Source organism: Felis catus, chromosome C2, assembly GCF_018350175.1.
Source record: "Felis catus isolate Fca126 chromosome C2, F.catus_Fca126_mat1.0, whole genome shotgun sequence".
Lineage (NCBI taxonomy): Eukaryota > Metazoa > Chordata > Mammalia > Carnivora > Felidae > Felis > Felis catus.
Genome location: NC_058376.1, coordinates 70,655,853 through 70,672,511, shown reverse-complemented (window position 1 = coordinate 70,672,511; position 16,659 = coordinate 70,655,853). Strand labels below are relative to the sequence as shown.

General features: G+C 36.0%; 1 protein-coding gene across 7 annotated transcripts in view; it reads left to right on the top strand.

Annotated features, from left to right (window-relative positions):
* The window catches only part of ZNF148 (zinc finger protein 148), a 126,423-nt gene that overhangs the window by 83,209 nt on the left and 26,555 nt on the right, over nucleotides 1–16,659 (top strand). For all 7 annotated transcript variants that reach the window (XM_019839901.3, XM_045037050.1, XM_003991724.6 and 4 more), the window contains 2 exons: nucleotides 7,385–7,508; nucleotides 8,906–8,989. In XM_019839901.3, coding sequence (XP_019695460.1) covers nucleotides 7,385–7,508; nucleotides 8,906–8,989 — 208 coding nt within the window. The remainder of the gene's footprint in view (nucleotides 1–7,384; nucleotides 7,509–8,905; nucleotides 8,990–16,659) is intronic.

Genomic DNA, 16,659 nt, shown 5'->3' with positions numbered 1-16,659 from the left:
ACTCCACTTTCCCCTAAAACCTTTCCCAGATCTTGAATTTTGTTATTATGAATATTTTGAGTGTGTGCCACCATTGTGTCATATTAGATTGGGGATCTTGTATAGGAAATATAACTAATGTGGTAGACTTTTAGTTAAAATATTAGAGCTTCTACATCCCTATAATTGTGGCTCCTTTCAAGATAAGCTTTGTAGTGAGAAGTACTGTATTGTTATGTTTAGCTGCTGTGGATTTGAAGCAATAATTGCTTTCTAAGCCTTTATCATATGGCAAAGCATTGTCATCTTAAAAATTGAAAATTGCTAAAATGCACTTGGCAGCATCTCTGAAGAAGAAGAGGGTAGTCAAACTAAGGAATGTTAGCTAGGTCAAGTTATTTGGTACTATCCTGGATTAAGCTGTTTTATGAAAGTAAGTTCCCTACATAATAAAATCTTGCCCCTTTTAAATGCCAAATTTAATTTAATTTTAACCACTTCATTGGAAATTTTTAATGTGTTTTCTTTTTAAATATAACGCATTTGAACTATAATGTCTAGTCTAATGTCTATGTTGATGATGTAAATGTTTACAAAACTCGTATGTATTCTAACGAAGCCCTTTGGGAGGACTTGAGATATTAGGGCTTTTTCCCCCTTACCCTGAAAACTCCTGGCTGGTAGACTTTAAGTATTTTTTGACTGCTTATACTTGCTAATTGTCTCATTTTTTTAATGACATGCTATTCATTTTTACATTGCTATACTTAGTTCCATTGCCCCTTTGAATCTCTTTCTGTTTTGTTGTGGATTAGGACTATGGAGAACTGAAGTTACTAGAAATGTGTGAAAAGTCTTAGTAAACTTAATTCATTCTCAGTACATTCATGTTAGTGGGTGTCCTCCTGGCTGTCATTAGAATCCCCTATAGGGCTTTTCTAGTTAAAAAATTTTTTCCTTAAGTGTATTTATTTATTTCGAGAGACAGTGGGGGAGGGGTAGAGAGAGAGGGAGAGAGAGATCCTAAGCAGGCTCCACACTGTTAGCACAGAGCCTGTTGCGGGGCTTGAATTTACAAACTGTGAGATCATGACCTGAGCTGAAACCAAGAGTCGGATGCTCACCCAGCTGAGCCACCCAGGCACCCTGCCCTGGCTTTTCCAGGTTTAAATACCCAGGCCTCATCCCTGGGGATTCTTGTTGTGGGGCTTTCCATTTGTACTTTAAAAGAGTCCAAGGCAATTGTGATTTTTGTTTAAGCTTGGGAATCTCAAGTCTTAATACTAGAAGTTTCTGAACAAATGAGATATTACTTTGATACTGACTTGTTATGTGAATCAGGAAGTAACATTTCACACCACAAAGTTTTTATGAGGATTATTGAGTTAATATCAATGAACTCTAAAATTTTTAATTTAAAAAAAAATTTTTGACGTTTATTTTGAAAGCGAGTGAGAGCAGGGGAGGGACACGGAGAGAGGGAGAATCTCAAGCAGATTCCACCTGGTCAGTGCACAGAGCCCAACGTGGGGCTTAAACCCATGAAACCGTGAGATCATGACCTGAGCCAAAATCAAGAGTCAAGTACTTAACTGACTGAACCACCCAGGCACCCCTATTTATTTGTTTTTGAGAGGGAGAGCACAAAGGTGGTTGGGGCAGATAGAGAGGGAGACAGAATCCCAAGCAGGCTGTGTGCTGTGCCCAAAGTGGGGCTCTAACACACGAATTGTGAGATTATGACCTGAGCTGAAATCAAGATTGGAAACTTAATGGACTAAGCCACCCAGCTGCCCCTAAGAATCTTTTTCAGTAAAATATAACAATATTATCTTAATTCAGTATTGTATACATTTTATAGGTCTTTTCAAATGTCTTACTAATTGAATGAGATAGAGCAGAGTACTTTTAATTGCTTCTTTATTCTGAAATGTATCTCCTTTTTCATTCATTCTCTCAGCAAACAATTTGGTTGCCTATTATATGCCAGAATCTCTTACCAAGTGCTGAAGAAGGGAACTATGTTTGTTACAATACTTTAGGTGGTCTGCGTAGAAATTGATTATTCAAAGTTATGTTGAACTCAGAAAGCATAGAATATTCCACAAATCACATAGATTGTAAATATAGAGAATTCTTTCTCAGCAATTTATTATAAACCATTGGTTCCCAGAAAAGATTTGTGATTTTGGTATCAAAAAGATCTTAAATTATATAGAATTGAGAAAACTTAATTAAAGGGGACAGAGAAATAGATATTACCAGGCATTTGTCATACTTTCTCCTACGCGTTAACTTGATTGTGGAAGAAGTGGTGTTGAAGCTGAAGAACTGCTTATAAGACCAGGAATAGAAGTACAGAATAGTGTTTAAGAGAAAAATGAAGAGGAACATTAGTAAAAGAAGTATTAATGTTTTATTTCTCTCATTTCCCAGGGAGTTCTGTATTCTGGATAAATAATTTTCCCATAAAACCAAACCCCCCTAACTTTAAAAAATATTTTGATGTAAACCTTTCTTTAAAAACTATTGCACATTTTTTTTGCCTAGTATTTAGGAAACCTGAGAGAAATGACTCTTTCTAAAACTCATGGTTATTATGCTGAACATTAGTTATTGTACCATGCTTACAAGATAGTGAATTTCATGTTCTGGCACTATCAGAAGCTTGTCATTTTATTATTATTATTTTTTTTCCAACGTTTATTTATTTTTGGGACAGAGAGAGACAGAGCATGAACGGGGGAGGGGCAGAGAGAGAGGGAGACACAGAATTGGAAACAGGCTCCAGGCTCTGAGCTGTCAGCCCAGAACCCGAGGCGGGGCTCGAACTCACGGACCGCGAGATCGGGACCTGGCTGAAGTCAGAGGCTTAACCGACTGCGCCACCCAGGTGCCCCAAGCTTGTCATTTTAAATTATTGTTTATTTTTTTATTTTAGAGAAAGAGAATCTTTTTTTTTTTTTTTTAATGTTAACTTATTTTTGAGAGAGAGAGAGCAGGGAAGGGGTGGGGCGGGGGGCAGAGGATCCAAAGCTGGTTCTGTGCTGTCAGCAGTGATGCCAATTCGGGGCTCAAACTCATGGACCGTGAGATCATGATCTGAGCTGAAGTTGAATGTTTAATTGAGCCACCCAGGTGCCGCCCTGAAAGAGAGAATCTTAAGCAGACTCCATACTCAGTATGAATCCTGACACAGGGCTTGATCCCATGACATGGCCTGAAAAGCTTTTCATTTTAAAATGAAATTTGTAATATATAAAATCTAGTATGGAGAGATAGTAAAAATCTGAAGAATCAAAGTGACAGTGTGAGGGTGGGATATCAGAGATAACCAGGATGGTCAAGATGTTGTGGTGGTTATTGCTGTGTTATTTTGTCGTATGTCTTTGAAATTGCACTATTCTTTTATTTCTAATAGGATTTGAAGAATAAAGAGATTTTTTAATTAATTAATTTATTACTTTTAATGTTCTGTTTTATTTTTGAGGGAGAGTGTGAGCAAGGTAGGGACAGAGAGAGACACACACAGAGTCGAAAGTAGGCTCCAGGCTCCGAGCTGTCAGCACAGAGCCTGATGTGGGGCTCAAACTCATGAGACATGAGATCATGACCTGAGCCGAAGTCGGACGCCTAACCAACTGAACCACCCAGGCATCCCAGAATAAAGAGAATTTTAGAAGATCTCATTCTCCACCCCCATTTGCAGTGAACTGACTCACAACAGATGAGAAACTTAAACTATCACCTCTACATTGTCTTTTGGTTTTTGTTGGTGTAGAAGATGGTTTACATTGATTTAAGAATGTATGATGGGGCACCTGGGTAGCTCAGGGCTCAAGTCATGATCTCAAGATTTGTTTTGTGGTTTCAAGCCCTGCATCAGGCTCTGTGCAGACAGCATGGAGCCTGCTTGGGATTTTCTGTCCTTCCCCTGCTCTCTCAACTTGCTCTCTCTTTCAAAAATAAACATTTAAAAAAAAAGAATGTATGATAAAACTTACAATCATTAGCTTAAAATATGCCTTAATACTTTTAATAGTACGTAGCAGATAGAGAATGGAGAAAATCATTTCTGTCTTTTCGGACAGTAAAACTTTTTTTCACCGAGGGGTGTCTATATCTACTAATGGACCATGAGATTAAGAAAGTGGATTAATTGAGGAGTTCCATTCAGTTTTGAAATTTTTTACTGAGAAATTCTCTCTTAAATTTATAAACAGCTAAGAAAATCAAATATGTTGAGTATTATTTGGACTCTTACTAATTTCTCTATTCATGATAAAGCCCAATTGCTTGGTCCGTATAATATGCCATATTTCTCCAAAAGCGGGAGTGACAAGAAGCACGATAAAGCGTGTGGCGATATTATAGGAGGCATTTTAGGACTTACACCTTGAAATCTAAAATCTTTGGTTGTAATCGTGTTCATATGTTGAGGGGGAAAAGAAAAGCAAAAATATTTTATGGTACTGGGTTAGTAGCAAATGGGACTGCTAATCTCTAAGGCAGACACATTTAACTGGTAGATCGCCTTCTACGAAAAGATCTTGAAAGATTGTGAACAAGAACAGAAGCCACATTTATACCAAGGAAGAAAATTTTTCGTATATTAATGTGCCGTTTCTTTTCACTTAAGGGACTTTTGTTCTTGGCATACCCACCTCTCTGGCGCTGTTCAGTAACTTTGAAAAATTGAAAGGCATCACTTTTGGCAGAAATTTTTAAAAAGAATAAAGTGGTGAGCTGTGAGGATGTTTCGTATGGGTAGCAGGTAGCCACGTCATTAGACATTTATAGTCTCACTATGTTCCAGACACCATTTTGGATACTGGGGAAATTACATGGTTTTATTTAAAACAGATTACAAATTGGAAGAGCCACTGGAGTTCTGAGACAAGATGAATTTTACTCAGTATCTTTTATACAAATATGTTTGTTATTCTGGCCTAAAAAAAGAAAAAAAAATTAAATATAAAATGTCCAAGAATTTTTCTTTGAATTTTAAATATGCTAGATTTTTCAGTCTTCTTATTCACAAGTCAGTGTTAGCTGTTTCATCCATAAAATCCACCTTCATAAAAGGCAGCACTACCTCCAATGCCAGAAAACAATGACCTGGGACTCCTTAACTCTTCATAAAAGGGCTTTGTACAGTCAGGGATGACATCCGTTTCACATTAAGTAGCTTGGGCCAGATTGGTTCCTTACAGAGCCTTTCCTTGCAGTTGCTATGCCACAGAAAGCTACTGAGCTGCCATGGGTTTTGGCACTTGGATCTTTGTATTTGTTATCAACATATGTGGAAAAATACCTGGTGCTATCTTGTTTTTGGTTATGTTTTATATAAAGTGCTTAACATCTTTTTGTTATTTATTTTATGTTCGAGATATTTTGAATCTTGTTTTAAAAGATTTTGTGTGGGTTGTTTTTGTTTTGTTTTGCCCAGTGTTAACTTGCATATTATTTTGTGACTTGGAGGGGTCAAAAAATTTTAAACTGGCCAGAGATGAAGCTTTCTCTTCTCACTGACTCTCATCAGGAAGCTGTGACACCCACTTCCATTTTTATGCCAAATGTTTCTCTTTATGACTCTGGTGCATAAGACTTTGAAGCTTTGTTGACCACATTGGCAGTTTGCCCAGAACCCAAATATCCTGTGTAATTTGCATGATAATTACCATTGATTTACATACAGTACAGGCTGAGTTGTCTTCCTGAATTTAAAGTAAAAAAATGGTTTAAAAAATTAAAGCCTTTCCCCTCTTACCTCTCCTGTTTTCTAGGTTTGAGAAAGGGTCATAGCTATGTTTACAGGCCCTAATCAGTTTCCGCAGGCCTTTGTATTTCCTAAGATGTTACATAGATTGTTGTACCCTATGTGGGACACAGTTTCATAGTTCCCACTCTATATGCCCCCACCTCCAGTATTGTTTCCCTCTTACTTGCTGTGCTTCTCCTGATCTGATCTCCTACTAGTTTTCTTTGTTATCTTCACATCATATTCTGCTACCTCATTTCTTCTCTCCTCAATAATGAAAAAAAAAAAGATTATTTATTTTTACTCTGCTGTGTGTCCGATGAGTCAGTTTAATGTTGCATGTGGAACAAATGATTGATAAATTGGAATACATGAAACCCAAAGGTGAGCTGCTCTCTGGCCCTGCCCAAACCAGGCCCGTAATAGTCTCAACCTCATGAAGCCCAGGAAGATAAGGTTGATTTCTTTGTCACCCATCTTCCTTCTCCATAGCCATTCTGATTTATTTATCCAATAAATGTTTTTAGGAATGTGCTCAACAGTAGCTTAGTAGTCTTAGAATAAATAACCTTAGACATCCTAGACTGAACCAGACTCGAAATTCTATGCTGGATGACTTGAAAACTTAGATTGCTCTTTTTCTCTTCTTTAAAAAAGGGGGGGAGGGGGAATGCAACAGGTAGCATTTATATAGTTCAGAAAAGCGTTTAAGTATAAACAGTGTAGAGTCCCCCTCCCACTTTATCTCCTCTCTGCCAAGTTCCCGCCATCACAACCAAGGCTACTATACATGTTTTATGTGTACCCTTCTTAAATATTATGCATATACAAATATATATCCTTGTATGTACTTTTTTATATACAAAAATATGCAGAATTGTGTACAAAATTCTAAACCTTGAATATTTTACTTAATAAATCCTGGAGCTTTTTCCTTATAAATATATAGAGAGTTTTCTCATTTTATGTTACAACCACTTAACATTAAATTGTATTCATTTTCCATGATTTATTTAACCAGTCCTATGCTGATTGATATTTATGCCATATGTATCTAAAACATAAAACTTTTGTCCTATGTTTGTGACAGTTTGAAATTGAAAATAAAGTTATACTCACCCTAGCAGAGAGCACTTAGGGACTCTGTTGGACATCAGCTTTGGAGAAGGGACAGAGTGCTGAGATCTTATTTAACCAAGTTCCAAGGTTTTACTAATAATTTTTACCATTTGAGTCACATTGTACCTTCCTACAATTAGTGATAACATTATTCTAATAACCTTTTCACGTTTGGGGGAAAAATGTCATGATTTCTGGTGACCATTGTTTGCATTAAAAGGCATTACCTTGGGGCGCCTGGGTGGCTCAGTTGGTTAAGCATCGGACTCCGACTCAGGTCTTGATCTCACAGTTCGTGGGTTTGAGCCCTGCATCAGGTTCTGTGCTGACAGCTCAGAGCCTAGAGCCTGGAGCCTGCTTTGGATTCTGTGTCTCTTTCTCTCTCTGCTCCTCCCCCATTCATGCTCTGTCTCTCAAAAATAATTAAACACTTAAAAAACAAATAAAAAAATTAAAAGCGTTACCTTTGTGAGTATTATGTTTTTAAGACTTCTTTTGTTTTTATCTTTTTTTGTTTTTAACTAGATCCTTACAATAAATGAGGATGGATCACTTGGTTTGAAAACCCCTAAATCTCACGTTTGTGAGCACTGCAATGCTGCCTTTAGAACGAACTATCACTTACAGAGACATGTGTTCATTCATACAGGTATTTCTTGAATTAAAATGGGCCTATGGCCATTAAGAGATTATTATCTTTACTATTTTCATCTTTGTGTAAATGTCATTCATTTCTAAGACTGTAACTAACCAGGTATTTATTTCAAATCAGAGATTTCATAGGCCAGAATATCAGAAGGAAACCAGGAAAACTTTAAATGAGAAAACAATGGGCACAAATGTGCATAATTAGTTATAATTATAATATAATTATATATAATATAATTAAACACTTATCTGACTTAATGGACTTAATGTGTTCTTTTCAGTTAGAGAAACTGTTAAAGAATGTATTATTAAAAGCCTATCAACATTTATTTTTCTCTGCAAGACATCCAGATGGAGTTTGAAATATGAATTTGGGAATCAGATATTAAAAAATGATAATTAAGAACATGACATCATAGAGAGCAGAACCAAAGACTAATCACAGATCCTTGGGGAAACACACTGGACACGTAGGTTAAATTAAAGGATATGGGGTGGGAAGATAGAGTAGTAAGGTACGTTTGATGAACTAGGAAATTACAGTATCCCAGAAGCTTAAAGAAGAGACAGTTCCAAGGAGGGTATAATCAGCAATGGCACAACCTTCATAGAGGATAGAGAGGAATAGAGAACTGAAGAAGAGCTGTTAGAATAAATAGCAAAGAGAGCACGAGTAGCTTTTAAGAAAGCAGAATATAAGGGTTAAAGCACAAGTGGGTGGTGGAGGATTTGAAACATGGGGTAAACTATTCTATTAAGAAGAAATGGTGAAAAGGAATGAGAGAAAGTAATAAGGTTGGAGTGTTTCAGGATTTCTGGAAAGTTTGTTTGCAAAGGACAGACCTGAAGAATACTTACTAGGAAAGGTTCCAGCAGAGAAGGAATGATTGAAGAGACAAGATTAAAAAAAAAAAAAAGGAAAAAAATGTTTGAAAGTTCCCAAAGTCCTGGAGAAAATAATTAAAAGGGCATAAAGTGATAGTTAGCCACAGAGAACAAGGTGGGTGGATCTTCTTTTGGATAAAAAGGAAGAAGAGATGTTTAAGATACCGTAGATAACCTGTACAGTTCTTTCTAGTCTTCTGATTTTTCGATTGTTTTCTCCTTCCCTCTCTTTCTTCTTTTCCTTTCCTTCTCTCTCTCCCTTTCCTTTTCCTTTTTTTCAGATATAGAGCAGATTTGATCTCATCTTTCTATGATTGTGAGAATGTGTATTTTCTAATTGTGGGGGGAAAATTGAGGAAATAAAATTCTGTTAATGAATAGTATAAAAATATTTTATGGATAATTTGGAATTTTCAAGAATTTGGGCTTTCAAGATTTATCTTTCCTCAGAAATAGTAACTATGAACTGTGTTTTATCCAGTAACTAATTTGTGGATGTGAAATTATTTTAAGGTGAAAAACCATTTCAATGTAGTCAATGTGACATGCGTTTCATACAGAAGTACCTGCTACAGAGACATGAGAAGATTCATACTGGTGAGTGTTGCCACCCTTCTTAGGGTCATTAAGTTTATCATTCCAAATATGGGGAAAAATTTTTAACAGATAGCAACTGCTTGCCACTTTTCATCAGTTTTGTTTCTTAAGAGTGTATATCATAGTTTAGATTTTTCCTTTCAATAAATCAATCTTAACTGTTAAGACTTGGCTTTAATGTCCAAGCCCAATAAATTACTTTGAAATAGAATTTCATAATAAAATATATTTAAAAGGATGTAACAAGATTTTTGTGAAATAGCTTTTTCCTAAGATGTTTCAAAAGTTTAGGGTTAGGTAATTATCGTTCATATTAATTAGTGGCAAGAAGCAAAATGCCTGAGCCCTAAGATACCACACTTTTTTTCCCTTACTAGTTCATGTATATAGCTTCCTGTGTCAAGAGAGTTGTAATCCTAATAAATTGGAGACTTCCAGTTTTTTGGGCTAAGTTGTTAGTGATTTAGAAACAAATATTTCAGATCACTTATAAAGGAACCCATACCTTAAAAAGTTAAGTCTTATTTTAGAGCAGGTGTTTACTTGCTTTTATTTTATTTTATTTTATTTTATTTTATTTTATTTTATTTTATTTTATTTTATTTTGTTTTGTTTTGTTTTATTTATTTATTTTTTGACAAATGTAAAACCAAGTTTTATATATAACCTTGACTTAGTAGACTGTTAGCTTTTGACTTTGATGTCTATAAGCATGGTGAAAAGTGTTTCTTTAGAATTTATTTCTAGTGTTTTGCCTTTTTGTGATGGAACAAAAGCAGGGTTGGTGAATTGGTATCACTTTTATTCTTACATTTAAACAGATTTGGGAATGATGGTGATATATGAATATTGAAAATACTAATGTTCTTCATATTTTTCTATATTAAGTAATTAAGCAAGTATCTGCCCAGTGTTATTATTTTGATGTTTTCTCAAGGTACCTGTAGTACCTATGAAAGGGCATCCTGGACAGTTTGTCATATAAAAGAAGCAACTTCTTCTGCCTAGTAACTGCCCTTTCTTTTTGCCCCTAACAAAGAAGCGTGAATGTGGCCGGTCTCCTTAAATAAAACTTCCAACTGTGCAGCACATGTATATACTTTAAAGTTCTACTTTTCAGATATCATTATGCACAGCATCCATTTCAGTTTCTTAAGTAAACATGTATTCATCACTTCCAGATGGAAGGGAGTGTAATAGGCACTTTGGGAGAAAGAACAACTTTATTGATTTTATGCAACTTGTAGCCAAATTTATATTTCTGTACAGTAATAAAACCTGATCAGGTAATGACAAACTGCTTAAATAATTTTGTATGTTCTTAATACCTATTAGGTTTTGATGATTTACTCATTCATTCAACAAAAATTTACTGAGCCTTCAGTATTTTTCAGGTATCAGAAATACACAGGCAATACAAGGTAGTTTCCATGAAATTTATATTCTAATGGGAGAGACATACATATAAACAAGCACAGTGTGAGAAGTGTTGTAGAGTTTTATACAACATGCTGTTGTGCCCTTGAGCAAGAGTCAGATGTGTTAGCTATTAAGGGTATATAGGGAAGGGAACACAGAAAAACTGCAGGAGGCTCAGTTGAGAGAGAGGGGGTGGGGGGAGAGAGGGGAGTGTGTGTGTGTGTGTGTGTGTGTGTGTGTGTGTGTGTGTGTGTGTGTGTATCTGACAAAAAGATTTTTGAAACAGTACTTTCTGTTACTGCACTCTGCTATTTTCTGTTCTGTTCTAGTAAATTTTTCTTTAATGTGCTGGTCACAACTCTGTAATCTCACTGGAAAAACAACTGTGCTAGGCCAGGAAGGGTATCTTGGATTTAAACAGGTTATAATGGGTAGTTAATATTTATTGATAATTTACTAAGATCAGATATTGTGCTAATAAATATTTTGTTAAGTAGCTCATTTAATTCTCACATTAATCTTGAAAGAGGAGCTATTACTGTCTACATTTTTTGTTGAGGAAGTAAGATGAAGCACACAGAAGAAGTTAAGAAATTTTTCTAAATTTATATAATCTGGTAAATATATGATGGAGCTAAGATTCCAACTTAACTCTGTGACTCCAGGTATACATGTGAAATCACTTAACTGCAGAATGGGACTAGAAGCAGAACAATATCTTTGGACTGTTTTTTGAGTTTTTCTTGCTATGTCACTAAGCCACTTACAGCTTAGCCTTCCTAAGTTATTTAGTAAATACCTTCCTAAGATATTTAGTAATATCTAAAAAGGACGGAAGCAAAGGCTGGGGTTCTCATGTTATAGAGTATACAGTTAGAAAAAGATAAGAAATTGAGAGGAACAACCAGAGCAAACCAGTAACTATGGTTCCTTAACAGAGAAAAGTTTCTTTTGAAGAGAGACTCAGTTTGCTTCACTGTTCACCCCACCTCAACCCCCCAGATGGAACTGACAAAAAGGGAATTGCTTTTCCCTCTTCATTTTCTTGGTTCTTTTTATGGACTCTTTCTGAAGACAGTAAGGTATTTTTGTCTTGTAATCGAGATACCTGTAAGCTATACCTATCTGGGAATATATATTTAGAACCACAAATATGTTCTCCAACATGTATTATTCTGTCCTTACTGTTCTTCTTTCATGTTTTAAATGGCTTTTAGTTTTGGAGAGGGGGGCAGTGCCCTAAAGTTTGCCCATGTCAAGGCTTTCTCTCTCTAGGTTCTTAATTTAGAAGAATACATCGAAGTAGTTATGGCAGTAAAGAAATTTTGTGTATTTTTATCCATTTTTAAATTGTCTAGAAGCTAATGAGTCATTTATCAACTGATCCTCAAAGGTCGTGTCATGAGAAGAACTGCTAGTTCCTACAGGCTCAGTTTTCCTTATGGTCTCCCTCATTCCTCTAGGCCTCATTCTACTGACTCCTCTAGCTTTCCCAGCCTCCAAGCCTGTACTCTGCTCTGTTTGCAACACGATTGAAAATCATTACCTGCTTGACTGCTTTTGTCACCAATCAAGAAATCTGTGGCTTTTAAAAACCAAAAGCTTGATTTGCTTTTCAAATAGAAAATTGTAAAACTCAGCTTGGACAGGTTATCACTTAATAATGTTTCCAGAATGTGGCTTAACCTATGAAATATCATTTTTAGGGGGAGTACTGTTTCATCTAGAGGCTGATCCATGAAATTCTGGTTAAAGCTGTAGCCTAAAGCATTGAAAAGGGCAAATATTCTTGGGACTGCTATTTTTGGCATTTATGGGAGATTTCTATCTTCTTTGTGAATGTGTTCTAGGCCCTTTGCTCACGGTAGGTTTGGGAATATGGGAGAGAAGGTGTGGACTTGAAGCCAAGATTGAACATAAGCATCTTAATTGATCATTTTGTTTAGGGTCACGTACATACCAAACTTAAGCATTCATTGTCACTGGCAGATTTACGATGTCATCATGTACTTTTATTTTATCTACAGTGTCTTTTCCTTTGCATTTTCAAATGCATATATAGACTAAATTTTCAAATAACATATATCCAGTTATGTTCTTCTCTAGGCACCTTGTCACACTTTTACTCTAAGGAAGTGGCAGTCTTACTGCCATGGAGAAGGGGGTATGGGTTTGAGGTGTAAAGAACGTAATATAATTTTCAATATTTTATTTTATTTTATTTGTTTTGGGCGGGGGAGAGGGGGAGAGAGAGAATGAATATGAATCCCAAGCAGGCTCCATGCTGTAGTGCAGAGCCTGATGCAGAGCTGGATCTCACGAACCTTGAGATACCATGACTGAGCTGAAATCAAGTCGGATGCTTAACTGACTGAACCACCCAGCTGCCCCTCAATATTTTATTTTAATTTTGTATTAGTTCTCTAAATTCCAATAAGTAGTAAACCACAGAATACCTCTCTTGATATTCTGCCTGTTTTAGCAAATCATGGTTATTTTTATAGTATGGCAGTTTTCATAATTTATTTTTATCTCATTAGTAAGATGTCAGGAGCCATTTTTGTATGTGGGGAAGTTTTTATAGAATGTTCTTCCTCCCTAAAATAAAAAGGATTTTGAAAATAAACCAAATCATTCAGAGTTAAGCATTTTCATTAGTTTCTTTTCCTTTTTTTTTTTTTTTTTTTTTTAAGGCTTTGGGGGGGCGCCTGGGTGGCTCGGTTGGTCAAGTGTCCGACTTTGGCTCAGATCGTGGTCATGAGTTTGTGAGTTCGAGCCCCACTTTGGGCTCTGTGTTGACAGCTCTCCGCCTGGAGCCGGCTTCAGATTCTGTCTCCCTCTCTCTCTGCCCCTCCCCTGCTCGCACTGTGTCCGTCTCTCTCTTAAAAATAAACATTAAGAAAAAGCTTTTTTAAAGCTTTAGTTCTTCATACATACAATTGTATAGATGAAACATAAGAACCTGGAAAACCTGTCACCTAAGTTAGCACTCTTTACACCTGAAACATGTTGAGCTGCTTTTCCTTTTGACTCTTTTATTCGCAACCGTGTTAAAAGGCTGAACGATAGCATTTTCTTTTTTTAAAAACCAGTTGGGCTAGTGGGGTGGAGTAAGAATGTTGATTCACCCTTGACTAAATTAACTCAACACTTTGTACTTCCTTCATTATAGTTCAGTTATTAATAAAACATACAATTTTTTTCTCTTATTTGAATCCCCAATCTGTAGTTTATTAGCTATAATAGAGAGAGGTCTCATTAAAGGAAAATGTTACAGACCTAGTTAGAGTTTAACTCTTGTTTGTGGAGATGAAGGAACTGAATACTGTTTTTGCTACTGAGGATGTTGCCTGCATTACTTGCTGCTGGCACTATGATTGCTGAAGCTAGATATTACTAGCACTGGCATGGGCAGAGCCTGCCAAGAAAGATTAAGCAGGGAACTAACTACAGATTGCTGTGACTGACATTTCTCTGGTTTAACAAAGCCAGAAACCAGGTTTTTTCCCTCTGTAAAACTGTTGATAGTTCACACGAAAAGATTTGATTACACATAAAATACATATAAAGCTTTAACACTATAAAACCAAGTATCTCAGTAAAGATGTAAAAGAAATCATACACCCACATATACACATGTGTATACACACACATACGTACATAAATAAAACTATGTCATACTTTTAAAGTTTTTTTTATTTGTTCAGAGAAGTCATTCTGAAAATTAACTCCATTTTAACATTATGCATTAGTACCAAAATACGGAGAACCAGAGGCTGTATAATGAAAGTTGCCTAGTTTTCAATTGTGTATAGTTTGTGTATTTGAGTCCCTTCCCCTCAAATCCATGTGAAATGTTCTTTGTTAGTTCATAGTGTCTGTAGTTAAAAAAAAAAAAAAGTTTATCGTTTGTTTTGACAGTCTCTAGTTTAACAAATTGGGAATCTCGAAGTAGTCTCATTCTTTTATTTGTATCATTATTGAATGAGTGAACATGTGAGTGGGATGACTCACAATTCGACAAGTCCTGTACAAGCAAGTACAGACAACATGTGCTTGAAGTGTTTAGGCCAGTGAGGATTCAGATTGGTGGCTTCGTGGAAGATGTTAGAGTTTTCCATGTGTTACATGGCAGTTAGGTGTCATCACGGGAACTATAGGTAGTAGAGCAGAAGCATGATAAAGCCAGGACCAGGAGAAAAATCTGGTGTATTGAAGTTGGGAATGTTTGGGCAAAGATAGGTAAGCAGATAATAAGTTCAGAAACACAGAGAGAGTGACAGACATTTTGAAAGACATCAGGACAATTGGAGATGCCACATAACAGGACAAGCAGTGTGTCCTGCTAGGTATGCTAAATGTGCTAGGTTAAAAGAACCGAAAAGAGGCAGGTACTTTAAGATAGTTAAAAAGCTAGAAATTCCTAAGAATTCAGATCATGACCCTAATAATAATGTCAAATAAATTTATTGAGTACCTATTCTCTGCCAAGAACTGAATTAAACAGTACATAAGTTATCTCACTTTATCCTCACAGCAGTCCTTCAAAGAGAGGGTACTATTCTTCCCTTTTTTTTTTCTTTCTTTTTTTTTTTTTTACAGGTAAGGAAACTGAGGGTCAAAATGATTAAATAGTAACTTGCCTCAGTGTACACAGTTGGTTAACAACACAGCCCAGGTCTTCAGAATTCATTCTCTTAACCAGTATGCTATTCAAAGGGTAGATCAAGCACCAAGAAAATTTTGTGTTGACAAAAACTTTTGATTTTAAACATGGAGGTTTTTATTTTGTTCAGGTAAGAGCAGAGCCACTCAACAGACCTGACCTTACAGCTTGCAGGTAACTGGGTGTGCCTGCCTGAAATGAAGTCTGTGGATGTAGGAGTAAGAGCAGGTCCCACCTGATATGGAGTAAACAAAAGCAAGATGGACAGTGTATAAGTGGCCATTCTGAATAGAGCAGAAAAGGGGATGGTGTAGAGTAGGGGTGAAGAGCTAAGACTAGAAAGCTTGATTTTAGAACTGTATTGTCAAATCTTGATGCCAGGCTAAGGAGTGACAAATTTATTATCCTGTAAGCATTATAAAATATCAGGGCATTTAAATTCCATGTTGGAAGTATATTATTGGTCTGTGAAGAAAAGTGGAAATTTAGTGAATGTGTTACTTTTTTTGTTAACTGTTTAGAACTAAACGAATAATTTATTCAGATAATTGCAAATGTATTAATCAAGTTTATTTTCAGGTATTAAAGGTTTTTAAACAAATGAAACAACATTGTTAAGCTTTAAGGAATGTAATATTACTTCAGTTTTGTGACCAAGTTGTGAGAAGTAGGCAAAATTTGGAAACCAATGGAGTATTGCAGTGAAACAGAGTTACGTATTTTGGACTTTAGATCCTCTTCATTGTTGTTTATAATATTTAAATTTATGTACTTTGAGAGAGAGAGCAAGTGGGAAAGGGGCAGAGAGAGAGTAGAGAGAGAACCCCAAGCAGTCTCCATGCTGTCTGTGCAGAGCCTGGCGCAGGACTCGATCTCATGAACCCTGAGATCATGGCCTGAGCTAAAACCAAGAGTCAGATGCTTAGTCAACTGAGTCACTGAGGTGCCCAACATTCTCTTCATTTTTGGGCAGTATAGGATGCACTAATTCTCAGGAAAAGAGCTAAAAAAGGACTCCCCACATTTAACTTAACACATAGAACTTCTAAAATTTTTGAAAGTTACTTCTGGGCAGCAGTTTCTCAGTTTTGATGGTTTTAAAATCATTTTTAGTTACTTTAGAAAATGTGGTTAGTCTAGAACAAGATAAGTTACTTTAATATGGGTCTTTCCCTGACTCCCCCCTACTCCTTATTATTTCATACTCCACAGAAGATGAAGCATTAAGACAGTTGAATCTAAATCTGATGGTTTCTTGTACACATTCTTTTGGAAGAATACACAGTTACTTCCTTGAATTCAAATACCTGAAGACCTTCAGTATTTGAAGCTTTTTGACAACTACTGCTTATTATTCCAGAATTCATTTGAGTGGATTACCAACATTCATGCTTTTCACATCTAGAATTCGTTACATTTTCAGATGTTTGGATTGGCTGATTAAAAAAAAAATTATTGGTTGAAAAAGTTTTTCATTTGACAACTCTTAATGACAATTTCGGGATTCATATATTTTATTAGGGTCTTTGATGGAAGAGTGGCTGACAAAATGTACTGTCTGGTTTGGACAAAAGATGAAGAAATA